A 21797-nucleotide genomic window follows, 5' to 3' on the forward strand; every position below is an offset into this window, starting at 1 on the left:
CATTCTGCTCCTTCTCTTGCTCTCTCTCCCTCAATCTTTGCCTCCTCAGCAAAATTTCTTGAAGGCACTGTCTGCACTACCTCCTACAAGCCACTTCAGCTTCCTCCCTACAAGCCAGCTCAGCTCCTGTCTCCTGCTGCACAACTGTGCCCCCCCCCAGTCCCTGCCCCCATGGTTGGCTGAGGGGCTTCTCCTGGTCCAGGGGCTCTGACCTAGCCTCTCAGTTCACCAGCAGGACCCACTTCCTGCCCCATTTCAGGCCGGGCACCGCCCCGTAAACTTTTTCCCCTGTTATGTTTATTTTTCAGATCATTTTAAGTTTTATTGTCTTTTAGAAGAGGCGAGTAAAAAAGTAAAGTTAAAAAAGTAAAACAAATTAATAGGAAGTATTTCAACTGACGATTAATTCGTGATGTCTGCCTTAGGACATTTTTTTTCCTCTCCTAAAAATAATTTTAAAAATTATCCATAAAGACTTCTGCCCTTTCAATGTCATCGGAGACTAGGACGTTGTCTAACAAATTATCTTAGTCATTTAATGCGGGGATGGCAGGAGCACTGACTATGTAGGAAGGACCAGGATCCAAACCTTGCATATTTAGGCATTGATTTGTAGAAGATTGGTAAATAAAAATGGCTTTTGTCTGGTAGAGATGCAAATTAATTCCGTCCGATACATATGAGAACCCAAAAGGTCTTATTCCATTGGACTGTAATGAACCAGATGTGCACAGAACTTCGCAATCTTATTTCAGCAATCTTTCCTTCGCTGACTACACATGGCCTGCTTCCGGCATCCTCTTCGGAAATGATGTTTCATCTTGACTTTAAAACGTCTTTAAAAGTTAATTTTGAAAATGGGATTGTGGAGGAAGTCACCCTGACCTTCAAACTGCTTTTGCAAAATAAACGTTCATCGTAAAAAATTGTAAAGCGAGTAATAACAGCGAAGCCTAAGACCACCAAACACTGCTCCGATTGCTCCTGGAGCCGACCACACATCAGATGGGTGCAGGGATTCAAGGCCCTGCGGGCAGCCCGAGGCCGACCCCACCCTGCGAGGCGACCCTCGCAAGGCCCAGTCCCGCCTAACGCGCGCCTCGGCCCCGCCCCCGCGGCAGAGAGCCAATCAGCTCGCTTCCTGCAAGTAGACGCCCGCCTTCGTCAGCCCCGCCTCTTCCGATACCGCGCCTGCGCAAACGGTCATTCCTCCCCACCCCCGCGGCCCCGCCTGAGCCTTCTGCGCGCGCGCAGTGACGGTGCTCCCGTGAGGCAGTGCGAGGCGCAGAGCGGGCCGTTGGGTTGCTGAGCCGGCGCGAGCGGTGGTTCCTGAGGTGAATGGCACCGGCCTTACAGTTCTGGAGCGGCGCCGACCACCCGGCTGCCCCTTCTTGTGGGTGTCCCTGGGATCTCCTTTCAGGCGCGCGAGTCGCTGCTGCAGGGCAGGGAGCCCGGCCGGCTAGGGCCTGGGGCGCGTGGGAGAGCGAGGGGGCCTCGGGTGAGGGGCGGGGGTTCCGGGGGCCGGGGGCCAGCTTTGTCCCTGAGGCGCGGTGGGGACGCGGGCCGACGCACCCGGGCTCTGCGGAGTCAGTCCATCACCTGACGGGGCTTCTGCAGTTTGTCTTTAACGCCGACTTGGTGGTTTTTGTGGACGTGTGTCTTATTAACAGCATACGCTTCGTGACTGAATGACACAAAAAACAACCAGAGATTTTGGTGCGAATCTGTTAGGTTTATCGTTAATCTGTCTGTACGACTTAATCACCGTCACGATTAGTTCGATTAGTTAAATCGTCGTGCGTTACTCAGTGGGGCCTTTGTTGAAAAGTAACATGTCTGAAATGTTTTTATTTAATGATTGCTCAGTTCTTCAACCTTAAACCTGATTTTCTCTGCACTAGGTTGATCCTGTCTGGACAGTGATTCTTGTGCGAATGGCGGATGGTAATTGACTCATTGAGGTAAATATTTAGTTGACTTTTCTCAAAAAACTTACGTTTATTTTTATTTCCTTAAGAAGGGCAGGGAAGAGAGGCTGCTTAACCACATCATGGCTGGGACTTGTTTATTTTGAATTAAAAACTGAGCTAATGCTCAATAAAATATAACATATATTAAACCACTTTTATGTTTGGAAAAAATAAGACTTTCGCCTTACTAGGTTTTCATTATTGTTGCAGTGTTCTAAGTACCGTATTTTGCCGTGTACAATGCGCATTATTTTGCCCAAATAAAAATAAGGATGCGCATTGTACATGGTAGTACTAAAAAATTAAAAGAAAGGTTTTTTTCCCCTGAAAGTTTGCGCCAAAAACGTGGGTGCGCATTATACACGGCAAAACACGGTAATACCCTTATTGTTTGTTTCATCTTCATCAAACTTTTCAGCTACAACTACCTCTGGGTTAGATGGTACCGTATATTTTTTGATACTTATCTGTATTGTCCTTTTAAAAATATGGTCACCTTATTTGTGGTCTAATACTTGTCTTTTCCCCCCTAGGAGAAATCATAGACTCTAAAAATATTTTTCCCCTTCTCTATGGACTTAACATAAAATTAGTTTTGTTTATATTTGGATTTATTTTCTAAATACCAACACCATAAACCCATATCACTTACAGAAATTTGGGTAGTTAAACCATGAGTTGTGGAAAAGATTTTGTGGAAACATTAAAAAAAATTGACTACCCCAAAGCTGATATTCTTAATGGGGAAGATTTTGACTGGTTGTTTGAGACTGTTGAAAATGAGTCATTTTTGAAGTGGTTTTGTGGAAACGTGAATGAACAGAATGTATTGTCTGAAGAAGAATTGGAAGCTTTTAGCGTTCTTCAAAAATCAGGCAAGCCTATTCTAGAAGGAGCAGCATTGGATGAAGTTCTTAAAACCTGTAAAACTTCTAATTTGAAGACACCTACCCTGGATGATAAAGAGCTAGAGAAATTAGAGGCTGAGGTTCAAACTCTGCAGAAATTAAAGAACCTTAAAATTCAGCGACGTAATAAAGGCCAGTTGATGGCTTCGGTAACTAACCACAAATCTCTGAGGTTAAATGCTAAAGAAGAAGAAGCCACTAAAAAGCTGAAGCAGAGTCAAGGAATTCTAAATGCTGTGAATACTAAGATCAAGAATGAACTTAAGGTTCTTACAGATGGAGTTGCAAAATTGATGATGTTCTTGAGATGTTCTAATTTGGGTCAAGGGACAAATCCACGGGTGTTTTTATCTCAGTTTTCTTTGGAAAAATACCTAAGCCAAGAAGAGCAAAGCACAGCAGCATTAACTTTATATACGAAAGATCAGTTCTTCCAGGGTGTACATGAAGTAGTTGAAAGTTCAAATGAAGAAAATTTTCAACTTTTAGATATACAAGCACCATCTATTTGTGATAATCAAGAAATCCTTGAGGAGAGATGGCTAGAGATGGCTAGGCTGCAACTAGCATACATTTGTGCTCAACATCAATTAATTCACTTGAAAGCAAGTAATTTGAGCATGAAGTCAAGTATAAAATGGGCAGAGGAAAATCTTCACAGCCTCACTAGCAAGGTAAGCATGAGACATGCGGCTGGATTCGTATTGTAATTGTTAGCAATGGGGGATAGAACATTGATATTTAGAAAGGGGGATATAATAAATCAGTTGTTCAGTGCTTAGTGTGATAAGTCAGTTTCATACAAACAGGTCATATTAGTGGAGGGCAGAATTAGGAATTATAACCCCAACCACATTATCTAATTTTAAACAAAAGTACTTGTGCATTCTGAATTTGACATTTGTATTGGCTCAGATACAGACGACACTGAACTTTCCTTTACGATGTGTGGGTAAATAACCTTATTGCTGTGCCTGGGTATTCTGCCTTGTTTGCCCTGACCGGAGCATGGTGCTAATGACATCATAGGTCTAGTTCAGGGGATTGAAACCCTGATTCTCTGTTGAGAATGTATAGGCGTATTGCATGCAGATACCCATCTGCTGTCTTGGAAAACTCGCTTTCTTGGTAATGTAAGCACTATATAGATGAGTAAAAATACAACTTTGTGAAACTGAACACCAACACCAGGTTAGTATCACTGACAAATTTTGGAATAATGTATGAAGTCCTGTCATTCTGTGGAGGTGTTACAATCAGCTGACAGACTAGGAGAATAGCTACTGAGATTATTTTAATTTTAAGAAAAATTTAAATAACATACATTTGCAATCAGTAGTGCTAATAATTTTTATTGGTTATGACAAGCATGACAAGATCTCTATTTTGGTAGCCATTAATTACTATGTATACATGTGGTAGTAATAGCATTAAAATTTAGCAATTTATACTGGCTTTACCCTTGACTTAGTCCACACTTTTCCTTTTTCAATTGTGATTTTGTCTTTTGCTAACACGAGATTATTTTTTATTAGTGAGCATGTTATCTGATAACCTAAAATGGAAAGTGCAAATAATTTTTAAACTGAGCATTATATATACAGTTTGAAATGTAATTGCTTTCTTTTTATAGGCTCTTGGCAAAGATAATTTGGATGCTAAAATTTCTAGCTTGAACAGTGAGATTCTGAAACTTGAAGAACAAATTACTCGTATAAAAGACAGAAGCTTGCCTGCTGTGGTAAAAGAGAATGCCCAGTTATTGAATATGCCAGTTGTAAAGGGAGATTTTGATCTGCAGATTGCTAAACAAGACTATTATACAGCAAGACAAGAGTTAGTTTTAAATCAGTTGATAAAGCAAAAGGCATCATTTGAACTTCTGCAGTTAGCATATGAAATTGAATCGAGAAAGCACTGGGACATACACCGTCAACTTGAAAATTTGGTTCAAGAACTTAGTCAAAGTAATATGAAGCTCCACCAGCGATTAGAAATGCTAGCAGACCCATCAATATCTCATCAGATAAATCCAAGGAATGCCATTGATAGCAAGGATTATTCTGCTCACAGGTATGCTTCATCTTAATATTTTTTTGTTTGTTTTGTAAAATACTGGAGAGAGCTTGAACTGAAATTGTGGAAGTTTAAAAAATTCTTTGTACTCCACTTTTGGCCTTTCTATTCTCCCACTTTTCTATGCCTCTTTTTCCTTTTTTGCTCCTTTTTCCTTTCATGTTAAATCTGGAAGTAGTTACTGTAAAGCTGAGGTGGAGGGGTTGGAGGAATTGAATATATACAAGGTCCTACCTTTAGGCACCTTTATTTAGATGCCCTGTTTGAGATTTGGGGCAGGAGTTGAACTACAGCAGGAAGTTTGAGTACAGCTTAGTGTACAGTAGGTATTACTGGGCAGAGGATTGCATTTGGAGAAGGTGACAGTAGAGAGGGACGACTTCAATTCTGTGTCTAGTCAGGTTAGTTGATGAGAATGAATGCTGCTTCTCACCTTTTCTGGATGGGATGTCTAAGCAATTGATGGTATGAGGATTCTGAAATTGGACGGTTAGAGTAGTCAAAGGCCTAAAAAACCTGGATCCTACTGATTTTTCTCCAGGACAAGAGGAAAATCGTCTAATCATTTTGTTTTCTTAATGAAATGAGGGGCATAGATAGGGCTGCCTCGTTGCAGTTTCAGAGGATGGCATTGACATCAGGACCTATGTGAATGGCGCCCTCTAGAATTGTGTTGTCACATCTCACAGGAACAAAAAAAAAGCCTTGGGCTTGAACTAGTTTTAGGAAGTCTGTTGCAACTTGTTAAAATATTAGGTAGGTGCAAAAGTAACTGCAGTTTAAAAGGTTAAAAATAATTGCAAAAACCGCAATTACTTTTGCACTAACCTAATAATTAAAACACACACACATTAATTCTAAGCAAAAGAGCAGACCCTTTTTTGTCAGATGTGTGTAGAAGGTGCTGCCTCTCATTTTTCCATTTGCCTGGTAGGATTTTTCTGCCATTAATGTTTTAAGTATTAAAGTGATCTCATGGCTTATCAAGAATTTAATTTGTCAACCAAATATGAACAAAACTGGAGAAACAAGTTTACTATTACTATTTATGTAGCTCCATTTTTTTTTAAATTTTTTATATTTTCAATTTTGGTTTTTAAATCCACCACAATCCTTTAAAATAGGTAGATATTAAGATGTGAAAATTAACTCTCAGAGGTTGACTTGATCCAGGTTTCACATAATAGCCAGAACTCAGACCTAGGGCTTCTAAAGTTCGTTGCTGTTTCTGCTACAGCATAGTTGTATCTGTAAAAGAAGTGTTTTCTTGCGAGGTATCTGAAATGTACGTTGTTTGAAGTAGGTTAATGTCAGTTAAAGTAAAAGAGAATTTTATATCTAAAACTTGGGAGAATGGGAAACTGGGGGTTCAGATACAATAAGAGTATGTATTTCTCTAGTGAGATAGTATTTTAATTGGAATGTTTTCAGTTACTTGATTTAGCAGAAGACAGATTAATATTTTTTAAGTTGTTAGCTATCCCAATGACGCCCCAATATAGTGGATTGTAATTTTGAAAACTACTGACTTAAGGATTTTTTTCTCTAATTTTTTATTTTCACATTTTAGGCTTTATCAACTTTTAGAAGGAGAGAATAAGAAAAAAGAATTGTTTATAACCCATGGAAAACTGGAGGAAATGGCTGAGAAATTAAAACAGGATGTTTCTTTAGTACAAGATCAGTTGGCAGTATCTGCTGGAGAACATTCTTTCTTTGTGTCCAAACTGAACAATGATGTGGACATGCTTTGTGATGCTTTGTATCAAGGAGGAAACCAGCTTTTGCTTAGTGATCAGGTGGGTGCTTGCCATAGTAATTAAAAATGCTTTAAAAAATAATGTTCATTGTAAAAGATACTAAAGAAAATGTTAAATTTGAGGAAAATACTACCCCAAATCCCATTGCCCTAATACAAAGTTTACTTTTTTATATCTTGTAGTTTTTCAGATAGTTTTGATAGTGTACACAGAATTTTTTAGATTTATAAAATATTTTAGATACATGAAAATATGTAATGCTTATGCTAAGAATTTAAAAAATAATAATAAAACCACTCTTGTGTTTTTTTCACCTATCTTAGAGAATTGTCCTTATATCTTTAAAATACTCTATATATGCTTAGTGATAGCATGTCCTCCTAATAGCGTTCCCCTCTCTTCTTTAAGGAGTAACTACTATGCTTAATTTTATCGTTTGCTCTTACTTGTAGTTCTATTATATACATATATTTCTAGACTGTATATTGTTTAGTTTTATGTGTTTTTCAACTTTACATAGATGGTATTGTATGTATTCTTCAGTAACTTGCTTGTTTCTTAATATGATTTTGAGATTCATCCCTGTTGATATATGCAAAACTTTAGTTCATTCTTGGTTTTCTCTTTGATGTAGTTAGTATTCCATTGTATGAAATCCCATAATTTAATTATCTGTTCTGTTGATAGACATTTAGGTTATTTCCAGTTTTTGCTACTATAGATCATACTGCTGTGGACAATCTTGTTACGTGTCTCCCAGTTGCACGTGCATGTGCGTGTACACACACTGTCACTCAGGAGTGGAATGCTGGGTCACAGGGTCACTTCTACAGGGTACATCAAATTGTTTTCCAAAGCAGTTGTACCATATTGTACCAGCAGTATCCTAAAATGTTATTTATCCACATCCTTTTCATCACAGCATTGTCTGATTTATACATTTCTCAGTCAGTGCGTACAAAATAGCATCCCATTGGTTCCTTTCTGTTGGTTACCTGCCATTCATCTTTTTCTGAAAATTACTTCTGTCTCCTTGGCCTGTTTTAGATTATTTAAAAAAAATCATTTGTAGGAGTTATTTATATATGTTAAATGCCAATCCTTTATTAGTTATGTGTGTTAAATATATTTACTCCCTATTTGTGGCTTGTCTTTTTATAGTTTTTTGGTTTTGGCTTTTTTTAGTATTTTAATTTTGATGTCATTTATCATTCTTTATGGTTTGTCCTTTTTATATCTTGTTTTGTATGTCTTGTTAAGGTTTGCCCTTAACATCATGATATCTTTTACTTAAGGTATGTTCAATTTTAGGTTTTTGATCCACTAGGATTTTATTTTTATGTATGACGTATGTATGACGTAGAATTCTAATTTTATTTATTTATTTTTTCCCCTATGAATAACCAAATTGTCCCATCACCATTTATTGAGGCATACAGACACTTGTCTTTCTGGTGAAGGGAACCTCCTAACATTATGAAATAAATGATCCTGCAGTGCTTTTGCCTTCATGTCTGTTTTGTTAGATAGTATGGGCACTGCCACTTCTGAACCTTAAACTGGGTTCAAAGTCTACGAGTCTTTAAGAGGACCTAGGTGATTCCTGTCTGGGCTCTAATTCTAGCCAAGGGCTCTTGCACTTCTGGGCCATCCTGATCTTAAGATTGTTGGAGTTGGGGCGGCCGGATAGCTCAGTTGGTTAGAGCGCGGTGCTCTTAACAACTGGGTTGCCGGTTCAGTCCCCACATGGGCCACTGTGAGCTGCGCCCTCCACAACTAGATTGAAACAGCTACTTGAATTGGAGCTGATGGGTCCTGGAAAAACACACTTAAATGAATAAAAGTTATAAAAAAAGATCGTTGGTGTCCTTTGAGTTGTTAGCTTATTGTGAACAGGGTCTCCTGTTTAAGTCCACACTTTCCGTAGACCTTGGACTTTTCTTTTTCTCCCATTCATCTTGTGAGTCAAGAATCATAGGTTCTAATTTTCTAGGATTGGCAGTTGCCCTAGAGTAAAGCTGCTGCTGGGCTCCCTTACCAATCTGGGTTGTTTTATGGACTTGTAGTTCCTTTTGATGTCTTGTTATCTCTTTGTTGTTTTTAGGAAGCTTTTGTTTTGTTTGATTTTTTTTTTTAATATCTCATTTAGCCTTTTACATTTCTTTCCTATGGGAAGATTGATCTGAATAACTAGCCTACTTTTCCTTGATACAGGAAAGCTTGTGATTTTTTTTTAAAATAATTTTTATTCCAGTAAGCAAAAAAATTTTTGTGATAAAACATACAAAATGTAAGAATTTTCGGTTTTAACCATTTTTAAGTGTACAATTTTGTGGTGTTAAGTACATTCTCAGTGTCATACAACTATGACCACTGTACATTTCCAGAACTTTTTCATCTTCAGTCCCTCTATTCCACTTTCAGTCTCTGGATTCAATTACTCTTAGTACTTCATTCATAGAGGTGGAATCATACAACATTTGTTCTTTTGTTTGGCTTATCTCACTTAGCATAATGTTCGTAAGTTTCATCCACATTGTAGCATGTGTCAGAATTTTATTCCTTTTTATGGCTGAGTAATAATTGCATTGTATGTATATGCCACATTTTGTTCATCTGGTCATCTGTTGAAGGATACTTGGGCTGTTTCCATCTTTGGGCTGTTGTGAATAATGCTGTTACGAACATTGGTGTACAAGTATCTGAGTCCCTGTTTTCATTTCTTTTCAGTATGTGTATAGGAGTAGAATTGCTGGATCATATGGTAATTCTATGTGTTGTGTGTTTTTTTTTAATTTTATTGGGGAACATTGGGGAACAGTGTGTTTCTCCTGGTCCCATCATCTCCAAGTTGTTGTTCTTCAATCCAAGTTGTGGAGGGCGCAGCTCAGCTCCAAGTCCAGTCGCCGTTTTCAATCTTTAGCTGCAGGGGGCGCAACCCACATCCCATGTGGGAATTGAACCCGCAACCTTGTTGTTGAGAGCCTGCGCTCTAACCAACTGAGCCATCCAGCCGCCCCTCTGGAAGCTCAGCGGCAGCTCGTTGTCTTCAATCTAGTTGTGGAGGTCGCAGCTCACTGGCCCATGTGGGAATCGAACTGGCAATCCTGTTGTTCAGAGCTTGTGCTCTAACCAGCTGAGCCATCTGGCCGCCCCGGTAATTCTATGTTTAACTTTTCAAGGAACTCCCTAACTTTTCCACAGCAGCGCCACCATTTTACATTCCCACCAGCAATGCACAAGGGTTCCAGTTTCTCCTTATCCTTGCATACACTTTTATTTTCCGTTTTAAAAAAATATGTAATAGCCATACTAATGGGTATGAAGTGATATCCGTGATTAGTTTTGTGTTAAAAAAGTCTCCTATTATTGATTTTGTCTTGTTCCAATAAATAGTTGTATAAAAGTCTTATATGATTGTGGATTTGAAATTTTCTCCTTCTAGTTCTATCAGTTTTTGTTTTGATTTAAATCAGTAAATGTTTATTGAGTGCCTACTGTGTGCCAGTTTTTTTCTTTATACTTGAATTTATTTTATAAGTTATATCCAAGTTTAAAATTGCAGTGAGTTATTATCCTGGTAAATTTAATTGCAGTGAATTGAACCATTTAGTATTACAAAGTGACCCTCTCTATTCCTATTATGCTTTCTGTCTTAATATTCTTTTATCTGATGTTAATATTTCTATGTCATCCTTCTTTTGGTTAGTATTTGCAAAGCATATGCTTTTACCTTTACTTATATCTTTTTTTTCCTTTTTATATACCATTATGAAATAAACATTTCACTCTAAATAATTTTCTTAGTTTTTAATGTTACAGTACTCCGTTGATGTAATTACCATGTCAAGTTCTGTAGCCAATCCACCATTGTTGGATTCTTGGATAATCTTCATTTTCTTTTGATTGCTCTTGAAAGACATGTACATCTTGTGTATATAGCTTCTTGTTGTTGGACACTTTCCTTTGGGTAAATTCTTGGAAGTAGGACTATTGGGTTTCTTGAGTCTACACTTTTTTTTTTTTTTTTTTTTTGCGATACTGCTTTTTGAAGGAGTTGTACCTGTTTACAACGCCACCAGCAGTATTGAAATGATCATATGGTACACTGTCATTTCATGAATTACTTCATTTCAGGAAAAACTTTTTTAGTTAAACTGACAATATTTTCTTACTTAGAATTTTTATTTCATACTTATTAAAAGATCCCTCTTAGGTGCGTATAGACCTAGATTTTTGTCATATCACTCTTGAATATAAAAGAAAAAATAAGCCAGTTAAAATAGGGTATTTCTAAAGCTTCACATTCAGTTTCAATTCTTCTGTGTTATTTTTTGACTCAGAGTGGTTTGTATTTTTCCACACTCTACATCGAGGATATTGATGATAGCAAAAAATACTAATAACCTGATTAAAAAGTGGGCTAAGGACTTGAACAGATATTTCTCCAAAGAAGACATACAAATGGGCAACAGGTACATGAATAGATGCTCAGCATCTCTGATCTTCAGGGAAATACATTAAAGCCACAATGACATGTCACCTCACGCCTGTTAGGATGGCTGTTTAAAAAAGAAAAAGACATTAAGTGTTTGTGAGGATGTGGAGAAACTGAAACCCTTGTACACTCTTAGTAGGAGTGCAAAATGTTTGTTGCAGCTGCTGTGGGAAACAGTTTGGAGGTTCCTCAAAAATTAAAAAACAATAGAACTACCATATGATCCAACAATCCCACTTCTGGATATTTAAACAAAAGAATTGGAATTAGGATCTCAAAGAAATACTAGCATTCCCACATTTTTTGCAGCACTACTCATAATAGCCAAGATGTGGGAACAACCTAAATGTTCCTCGGTAGAGGGGTGGATAGAGAAAATGTATATACATACAGTGGAATATTAGTCAGCCTTAAAAAGAAATTCTGCAGTGTGTGACAACATGGATGAACCTTGAGGAAGTGATTCTAAGTAGAAGAAGCCGGTCACAAGGACAAGCGATTCTGCTTATACGAGATCCCTAAAATAGTCTCATCATAGAGGCAGAGAACAGCACAGGTGGTTACCAGGGACTGGGAAGGGGACATGAGGGGGTGCTGTTAATCAAGCAGGTGTAAAGTTTCAGTTGTGCAAGACGAAAACGTTCTAGAGATCCGCTGTACAGCGTTGTGCTGTACTTCGCAGTTCTGTGCTGCACTCCTAAAAATCCATGAAGGGGACAGCTCATGTTAAGTGTTCTTACCACTGTAAACTTTTTTTAATGTCGGTAATACAGCATTCTCTATGTGTGTTTGGTTAATAACAATGACGTGATACTCTTGATTATAAAATGCCTGTTTTGGATATTTTAAAATGTGATTGTAGCCTAGAATCACTAAAATATGGTGATTTCACTATAATCTTATTAGATGTCATTATTTAATGTTTTCCTTAGCCTAGTGAGGTACAAAATGCCATCCAAATTTAACTTAACATTTTTATTATTAATGAAGTTGAATATTTTTCAGTATCTGTAGCAGTATTATTTTAGCAATTGTTACAAAGGTTTTTAGTATTGAAATTAAAGGTGAAGTTGTTTCTCGTATTCAAGTTTACCAAGTTTTTCCTCAAAGGGAGACCACTTATTGTAAATATACTTGATATTTTTTTAAATGTAGTTTTAGTACTGCGCTCTGGCTTTTATGACAGGTGTTAGCTGTCATTCTTGAACTTGCACATTAGAATCACCTGGGAGCCTGTTGAAATGTGGCTTTCTGGCCCTGTCGCAGAGTTCGAGTAACTGAGCAGAGTAATGTACAGGAATCGGTATTCATAACTGGCACCCACGTGATTACCATGCTGTGGCCCATGCTGAGAAGCTCTGTAACGTTCTGAGGTAGTTTGAACTACAGATTTTCTTAGAAGCTCTTTGGTAGTACTGGCTGAAACTGTATAGGAGTAGAATACTTAATTAGAAAGCCATGGAAACTTGTTAAAAAATTGCTTTTAATGTTAGGAAGTGAGTTTCGGTCGATTAAATGTGATGTCCGGCATGTCTAAGTTCTTGAGCAGGACAATGACATGATAAGTCAGGATTGTTGAATGTCACATGTAATTTAATCTTCTATAACAATGTGAAAAAAAAAATGGAGCTTTTCGATGAGGTAATTCTTTTTTACTGGTAATTGCTTTATTTCAAGGCTTTCTCTGTACCTCCTATGTTTAGAATAAACAGAGATTAGGCTGAAATAAGGTTTGATTAGTTGAGCACAATGTAAGCTCCATGAAAGAGATGGTGTTTATTCTTATAATCTGTAGTCTCTAAAACAGTGCTTGGCATGTGGCAGGCATTCAGGACTATTTTTGAATGTACGAATATGCAGAACAGTTTTTACACATCCAGTCTTCTTCAGGGAGTAAGAGTGTGTTTTGAATCACTTAAAATTGCCTATCAGAAGTTGTGCAATTGATCTTACATAGAATTTATATTAAACCTATGGATTTTCATTAAGTTTCACTTACTGTTAAAATTGTGGGAATGATGATTATATCATTTATATTCTTTCCTTCTAAATTACATTTTAAATTTATAATTGGTATTGTAAAAAGAGTTCTTGAATTAAAAGCATTTTTATTTTCTTTTTAGGAGTTAACGGAGCAGTTTCATCAAGTAGAATCTCGGCTGAATAAACTAAATCATCTTCTTACTGACATTCTTGCTGATGTGAAAACAAAAAGAAAAAATTTGGCATCTAACAAATTGCATCAAATGGAAAGAGAATTATATGTATATTTTTTAAAAGATGAAGGTTATCTGAAAGAGATTGTGGAGAATTTAGAAAAGCAATCAAAGATTAAGGCCGTTGGTCTCAAACATTGAAAATTACTAAAAACTGAATTTTTACTACATATGCTCTGTCTTAATGTTTTATGTATTAGGAGGAGAATATAGCACATAACCACTACTAGGATTTTAAATTTGAGGTCAATGTAACATTTAATGAATTCAAGTGTTCTATCAGTTTGGTTTTTTCTTATGTAACATGTTTGTTTATAGGGCCAGTGCTTTACGTGACTTGAACATTTACTTGGTGGCCCTTAGTCTGGTAACGTTTTGCTTATAGGGAAAAAGCATTACAGTAGTCCTGCCCTTATCTGCAGTTCCAGGTTACCCGTAGTCCACCGCAGTCTGAAAGTATTAAATGGAAAATTCCAGAAATAAACAATTCATAAGTTTTAAATGGTGTGCCATTCTGAGTAGCATGATGAAATCTCACACATACCTGCTCCATCCTGTTCGGGACTTTGATCCTCCCTTTGTCCAGTGCCACCACGCTGTATAAGACCTGCCTGTTAGTCACTAAGTAGCTGTCTTGGTTATTAGATCCACTGTTGCAGTATTTGTGTCCAACTTACCCTTCCTGTAGTTAATGGTCCCAAAGTGCAAGAATAGTGATGCGGGCAGTTTGGATATGCCAAAGAGAAGCTATAAAGTGCTTCTTGTAAGTGAGAATGTGTGTATGTATGTATGTATGTATGTAGTATGTACAGGAAAAAATAGTGTATATATGGTTCGGTACTGTCTGTGGCTTCAGGTGTCCACTGGGGGTCTTGGAACATGTCCCCTGTGAATAAGGCGGTCACTACTGTATTATATAATGCAAATATTTTTAAATAGTTATATCTACTAATTTTTTTAGAAATATAAATTTTCTGCTATTTAAAAAAAATTATAGAACTTTGAATCAGCCTTGTTAAAGCTACAGACCTTAATATATGGAATAGCCAAGTCCCTTCATAGTTGACTGTAAAGTCAAATTCTGCCCATATTCCCTCCTAATTTTTTGCTATCGACTTTGAGATTCTTAATGTTCCTACTTAGACCACAATGAATGTCAATTCTCCGTGGCCCATTGTTTATTTTAACAGGCTGGGTTCTGGAGACTCAAAATTTCTGCAAGACAGATCTCAGCAGTGTGTGACTCCAATGGGACCTCCACATGAATGACTTCCAAATGAAGTTTCAGAATTCCATAGACATGGCTGCTCAAAAGATGTATAATGCTATTTTCATCAGCTGCTTTGGAGTGAGAACACTTAAATGTTGGGCTATTAGTTGAGATGCAAGTGTAGTATTTGGACAATTAGAAATTATTTTAAGGGTTGATATAAAATAATTTGTTGTAGTTTATTAGTTATTACATCAAATGTGTCTTTAGTGCCTGGTTTATACATGGCCTGTGTTACTTACCATATAAGCTTTATAGAGATAAGATATATTACTTACAGGAATATTTTTGCTTTAGAACTAGATTACTTGCTCTTAATATCTAAAAACTACGTTATAGGTGGTCTTTATGGAATTTTTCAGCTATCACCATCAGAAAATGGGTATGTTTAGGTAACATGACCCCTGATAATTTTTTTAATCCATTGAACAAAAATGTTTTGCCAATTGTTGTACATTATTTAAAAATGTATTAAGTAGATCTTAAAATGCTTGAAAACTTTGTGGCAAAAATTTGGTCAGATTTTGCTCTTAGCTCCTTATGGGTACTTTTTCCTTTTTTTTTTTTTTTTCTATTCTACATTGGCGTAGAGAATTTACTTAAAATTAGAGAATTTACTTAAAATTTTTCTTTTCTCCAGTAATGTGGAAAAAAATATGTGACCTGGTTTCCTTGCTCATGGACTAGCAAATTCTGTTTAGTGTCAGATATGTTAGATGTCTGACCAGCTACTTGATGATTTTCACTGTCCCTTCCAGACCTTCACCCCCTTAGCCCAGGGGGCCAGTGCGAGTGGAAGGATGTTGGGTTGTGTGTCTATCATAATCACACAAGTCAGTTAAAAGTAATTTTTATGTTATTTATATGTTTGAAGATTATAACAGCCATTTGTTTGAAACCTCAGGAAGTATTTCAATAAATTGCTTCAAAACTGGTTACCTAGAAAAAATGTTCTTTACTTTGTTACCTGTTTACCATAACATCCCAGTTGAGCCTCTAACCGTTGCTTTCTTACTATGCTGTCTGTATTAACGGAGACGATTTATGCCTATTTCTTGTGGTCATTAATATAATAATTTTTATAAAAATCTCTACATAAACATTTTCAAATAACTTGTTTCTTATTTTGGAGTTTCAAAATTAATATATGGGTATTGTGTTTATTTTATGTTTAGGATTTATGAAAATGGAAAATTCTGAGGCATTTGTAGGCTTTGATCTCTGTATGATACCACTTTCCAGTGTTGCTCAGAAGATTATGTCTGCTATACATTCAGGTGATTTAGTGGAGTCTAAGAACTGGAGAGAGAGAGAAAAGAGTGAGTAATTTATGAACCTATCTTTTGTTACTTTGAATGTTAATAATTCTTAAGACTAAGGTTTGGAAGTGAAATGGAGCAGTATTGCTCTGTAGGACTTACATTGTAAGGAAGCTCCTGCCTACAAACCGTGGAACCCAGCTCCCGCTCGCTGTACTCATTCAATGTTGACTGAACTCACTAAATCTAACATTCTCTTAGCTCTTCGTTGCTTTGAAAATGTAACACTGTCTTTCTGTTCCGGACATTTCTGTCAGACATCCCCTTCGAATCGGACCAGCTGTTTAACCATGCCTGTTCCTTCAGCCTGAGCTATGGCGTCGTTAAACCTGTACATAGTACAGTCAGCCCTCCATATCCACAGGTTTTGGCATCTGCAGGTCCAACCAACTGCAGATCGAAAATATTAGGAAGAAAAATCCCAGTAAGTTCCAGGAAGCAGCAAAACTTGAATTTATCACAGGCCCAGCACTACATTGAGTCCACGCAAGTGAAGTGATGTGTGGGATAACCTGTTGTAGCCTATATGCCAACATGGGTTATACATCAATATTCCATTTTATGTGAGGGACTTGAGCATCCACAGATTTTGGTATCCCTGTGGGTCCTGGTACCCACCCCCCACGGATACTGAGGACGACTATTTGCTTATTGTGTGTGGTAGCCAAGAGAAGTGTTTTTGACAGTATGTGTATTACATTGCCATAGAAATTTGTAAACTGTTAGTTGGCAAAGATTAGTGGATCATGACAGAATAGTAAAAACAGTGACGTGCTCACAAATGTGCCTGAAGTGTTTGGAATACCTTTTTTTTTTTTTTTTTTTTTTTTTTTTTTTACTAGCAAAGCGTTTTATTTTAAATTTGTAAGTCTTGGCCAATAATTTGTTTTCTACAGAGTAAGTTATAAGTGAGTGAGATAATCGAATAATTATATTGAGATGAAATACTTGGAGAGTATTGACAAATGTAAATGCGGTTTCTTAAGATACAGCAGCGCTTAGCATTTTGATCTGTTCATATTCAGGTATCTATCTGTTGCTTGCGTGTCTTACTACAGTAGGGGTCACTAGCAAAGGAACTGGTAAGAATTTTGGGGTGTGGCGACATACCTAGCAATCAGTAGTGTTTTAGGAGGAATGATGGTGGTGGGGGATAGTAAAGAAAGATAACTATTTAAACATCAAAGAGCTTTCTCCTTTGTCCTGTATACTTGGCTATCTAAAATAAAAGAGCAGTGTGCACTTGACAGGTGGAAATGTACTTCCTTTCAAAAACTGATAAGAACAATGAAATGCCTCTGGTAGTATAATGTGAGTAAGTCTCTGTTGAGCAAAATTTCTGGCAGTCAGCCCATCTCATGAACATGTGATATTCTTAAAATATCCTGTTAAAAACACTAGTTTTCAGAAATGTATTGAGAAGACAAAGAAAAAAGATAAGGTATTTTCTGTCAAGTGTTTTGGATTTGGAAAAATAGTGTATTTTCACAAGGACTCTGTTATCTGCTGTTACATAACACCAGAACTGCAAACTTAGTGACTGAAAACAACACACATTTGTTATCTCATGGTTTCTGTGGGTCAGGAGCCTGGACAGCGTAGCCAGGTCCTCTGGGGGGCTACTGTGCAGGTCTCAGCCAGGGCTGGGGTCTCATCTGAAGCTTGAATGGGGACGCATTGGCTTCCAAGCTCATAGGGTTCTTGGCGAAATTCAGTTCCTTTCTCCGGTTCTCTCCATAAGGCAGCGTTTCATTGTCTAGCAGCTTTTTCAAAGACAGCAAGATTGTCTGTCCCTAGCAAGACTGACATTACAGTCTTATGTAGCGTAATCACAAACATCTTAACACCTTTGTTTTGTTCTGATCATTAGAAGTGAGTCAACACGTCCCGCCTACACTCAAGAGGAGGGAGTCACAGGGCATGAATACTAGGAGGCAGGGGCCGTGGGACCACCGTAGAGTCTGCCACAGGGTCCCACCAATTTTATTCTTACTTCGTAGAATTTGGATGAAAGTTGGATTGCTGGTGGGTTACTGATGAATGATACTGGACCTGAGACCTAGTGATTCCTGGACTCTTGTCAAATGCTGAGGTGTTGTTACATCAAATCCTTGTGTCTTAAAAATAAAATACTGTAAACCAGCATTTCATTGCTGAAAGCCCATTTAATACCTGATAAATTTCAAAATTGAACTCAGAAATCAGTGGAAATAAACTACAATTATTTGCTTTTACAAAACACTACGTTATCAATGTTATACGTCACCTTGGGATCTCATTTTCTGATCTGCCAGACTAACTGAGGTATGTTGAGGTACACATCCAGTAAGGATTGGACTGTGTAGCTTCTTGCAGCAAGATTGATCTTTTATTTAAAATCCCTTTGCTGGGGCCGGCCCAGTGGCTCAGGCGGTGGTTCAGACGATTAGAGCTCCGTGCTCCTATCTCCAAAGGCTGCTGGTTCGATTCCCACATGGGCCAGTGGGCTCTCAACCACAAGGCTGCCAGTTCGACTCCTCGACTTCCGCAAGCGATGGTGGGCAGCGCCCCCTGCAACTAACAACGGCGACTGGACCTGGAGCTGAGCTGTGCCCTCCACAACTAAGATTAAAAGGACAACTTGACTTGGAAAAAGACCTGGAAGTACACAGTGTTCCCCAATAAAGTCCTGTTCCCCTTCCCCAATAAAATCTTTTTAAAAAAAAAAGAAAAAGAAAAAAACCTTTGCTGTGAAAACACTGAAAGTCCAGCTTAGTGAATTAATATAACGAGGGCATCCATGTAACTACCACTCATATTGCCAGTACCTCAAAATTTCTTTCTGAGTAAAACCCTCTCCCTGCTCAGAGGTAACCATGATCCTGACTAGGACAACCACTTCTCACTTCCCAGTCACTGGCATTTGTGTTGCTCCAAAGGCCTTTTTGGCAGATTACCTGTCCACCACCCCAGAGTCCGTCTTTCCTCCTGAGGCACACGATCAGACGACATGGCTCAGTCTCCTTGCTCCTGTCAGTGGGACTTGCGCAGGTGGTGTGTCCTGGTCCATGGTGGCCCCGAAGACAATCCAGCTTGCTTCCTAGCTGGCCTCTTGCCTTCCCTGCCATCAGAACCTGAAGTCTCCTTTCCAACCCTGCGAATGCTAACGGTCCTGGAGGATTGGGGAGCAGCGTGCTGGAAGGAACCCGGGCCCCCGAGTCACCTCTGAGACAGCTGCTCCGCCAGCTGAGGCCACTCGCCTCAACACGACGGAAATAAACTTGACTTTTTGTTCTTTGAGCCACTGTGTTGTGTTGCGTCTTTTGTGACCAGTAGTTTAACTTTTTACTTTAAATCATACGTCTTTAAACTAGATGCAGAATTGGTTTCATCTGAGTTGAATTTTCATTGTCATTTTATTCTTCAGTAATTCTGCTGGTAGTTTGGTAAATATTGGGAGAGGAGAAGTTTTCAGGGTGATTTCAAGGTTGTCAGCTGCCCTGGTGCTCTGATAGGATTATGAGTATGATTAAGCACATGTTTGTTAGAACATGCCTGTTTTGTCTAAATACCTACAGAAATCAAGTAACATTTTCTAGTACACATTTATCCATATTCTTTTTTATTTTAACTTGGTAGAGCTTAGAGGTGAATATGGTGTCCAGTAAAACAAAGATATTCTTACAGACATTACAAATTACAAGTTTGAGACCACAAAAGATAGATACTTGTTAAAATCCAATTCATTCATGTGTATGAAGTGTCTTTATTCCCATCATCTCATGGAAATCTTTGCAGTTTCAAGGACAGATAACTAAATGACAAAATAGATCTGTTTTGATCATTCTAATCGAGAGTATATGGATTAACAATTTCTATTACTTTTATTTCTGTCAGAAACATAAGGCCCTTCCATCCCATCACAGCAAAGCCTGCTAGGGGTTGGACTTCAGGCCTGCCCCTCACTCAGGCCTGCCTTGCTTCACTTGCCTTCCCAGTCGTTTCCTGACTGCTGTCGCCTTCAGTTGATTGCCACTTGGTCTTGCTTTGCTAGAATTAGCTCAGCTCTTGTCCTTGCTCTCTGCAAAATTTCTCTATAGAAACATCCTCATGAATTCCTGCCTGTCCCACCACTTACCCACTTACTTTGGGCCCCATTCAGATTGGACTGTCACTTCCAGACACCTGTGACATTGTCCGACTATCCTCTTCCTACCCTTTTCTTTCTATCCTTCACTCAACTCATGGTGGTGAAATCCACATTTTACAAGCTTCTGCCCAAATATACTCCTTCCATTACCAGAATGCCTTGCTGGAAGTAAAGTGCTTTTGGTTCCTTTGCAGCTCAGTTGAGAGAACTTAACGGGAAGTGTTTTGGGTGCTTTAACTGTTGCTGTGCTTTGAGTTCTTTGAAGGCAGGGTGAAGTGTGTGAGTGCTCCTGCAGGTGGGCTGATCGGTGAAGTCAACGTTTACTGGTTATTTTCCTCAGTGTTTTTTGGGGGTCTTTGCAATGCTTTGGGAAAAGTTTGGTTTTTGTTTTTTTAAACAAAAACCCAAAACTTGAAGGCCATAATCCCACATTAAAAAAAGGTTTTTTACATTCTTACACACATGCATGTAGTGAAAGGGTCCATGTGTACACTATTTTCTTCGTTCAGGCTTTCTCCTCTTTGTTGAGCCCTCTACCCTACTGCTAGCCATGGTAATGGCTTAATATGTGCCTTTTGTATTGTCATTTGTTTCCATGATTAGAACTGCACCTGTGGCAGTGCTGTGCTACCTCTTCCTCCAGGGGGATTGGCTGAGGCCTTTGTTGTAACTGTCGCATTGGAACCTCCCCTTCTCTGGGTCCGGCTCCCCGAGAACCCCTCCACCCCCAGTAAACTTCCTGCTGGCACAGCTCAGTCTGGTTCCCAGGGAACCTGATCTACACTTGGTACGGGCAGTGGTCTGAGAAAACACATTGTGCTTTGGAGCTAGTGACCCTCAGACAGGCTGGCACCGATGACTTCATCACAAATTCAAGGTGGAATCCGAATGGCAGCAGTGCGGTTCAAACTTCACTAGGGGTGGTTGGCCTGGTGTACCTGAGGAAGCAGCTGCGATTTGAAAAGTGCAAGGCGATGGAAGACATTGGAATGGGTGGCTGTGGCTGGGAATAACAGCCTTTGGAAAAAGACAGGCTGATTAACTAGCCATTACAGGCTAAATGTGATAAGCAGAGGCCTTTCCTGCCAGCCTGGAGTGACCACCTGCAGTCACAGGCCTAGTGCTAGGTGCCAAGACGGGCAGAGCTCCAGAGAAGTCGGATTACTCTGTGCTGTGCTGCCTCAAGGTCGGGCTGGTCAGGAACAGGGACCCTGAGATGCGCGATGGGGACGTCCGGATGGCTGCGTTCAGAATGTGAATCCCAGGTACCTCTGGACCCTACATAAGTAGCTCTGTTAAAGGCTAGTGCCCCACCCCCGCCACTGCTTGAAGACCAGACTAGGCCTCTCTCTTGAGGCCTAGCTCCCTCAGGAACTCCGCTTCCTGCCCTCCCTCCTGGCCATTGTGTCTGCGTGGCCCACCCAGGAGGTGCCACCCAGGAAGTGCTGGCCTGTCAGGGAGCAGAAAGCATACAGCAATTTCAATAGGGAGAATTTACATTTTTAACTAGCAATGGATTCGCTACCAGTGAGTAATGAGAAGTCTAAAGAGTATGGTGATGGCAGACACAGAGCAGCTAGCGACCTGAGGCTGAGTACTGAGGAAGTAACGAAATGGGGGCGACTTGGCCAGGTGGCGTCCACCAGCCTGT

The 21797-nt window shown here is 39.0% G+C and overlaps 2 protein-coding genes across 3 annotated transcripts in view; both read left to right on the plus strand.

Annotated features, from left to right (window-relative positions):
• The first annotated feature begins 1224 nt into the window (after positions 1-1224).
• Positions 1225-13667, plus strand: HAUS3 (HAUS augmin like complex subunit 3). 2 transcript variants are annotated; one of them, XM_033105639.1, is made up of 6 exons: positions 1225-1334; positions 1902-1961; positions 2504-3552; positions 4512-4951; positions 6525-6753; positions 13336-13667. In XM_033105639.1, the coding sequence occupies exons 3-6, from the start codon at positions 2644-2646 to the stop codon at positions 13567-13569; spliced, it is 1812 nt and encodes a 603-aa protein (XP_032961530.1). In that variant the 5' UTR covers positions 1225-1334; positions 1902-1961; positions 2504-2643; the 3' UTR covers positions 13570-13667. The 2 variants fall into 2 exon arrangements, with proteins under 2 accessions (XP_032961530.1, XP_032961529.1); XM_033105638.1 differs by having other exon boundaries at positions 1312-1393.
• POLN (DNA polymerase nu) overlaps positions 1362-21797 on the plus strand; it is a 126925-nt gene continuing 106489 nt past the window's right edge. Inside the window, exons 1-3 of the mRNA XM_033105641.1 lie at positions 1362-1393; positions 1902-1961; positions 15874-16017. Coding sequence (XP_032961532.1) covers positions 15879-16017 — 139 coding nt within the window. The 5' untranslated portion in view covers positions 1362-1393; positions 1902-1961; positions 15874-15878. The remainder of the gene's footprint in view (positions 1394-1901; positions 1962-15873; positions 16018-21797) is intronic.

This window comes from Rhinolophus ferrumequinum, chromosome 5 (genome assembly GCF_004115265.2).
Source record: "Rhinolophus ferrumequinum isolate MPI-CBG mRhiFer1 chromosome 5, mRhiFer1_v1.p, whole genome shotgun sequence".
Lineage (NCBI taxonomy): Eukaryota > Metazoa > Chordata > Mammalia > Chiroptera > Rhinolophidae > Rhinolophus > Rhinolophus ferrumequinum.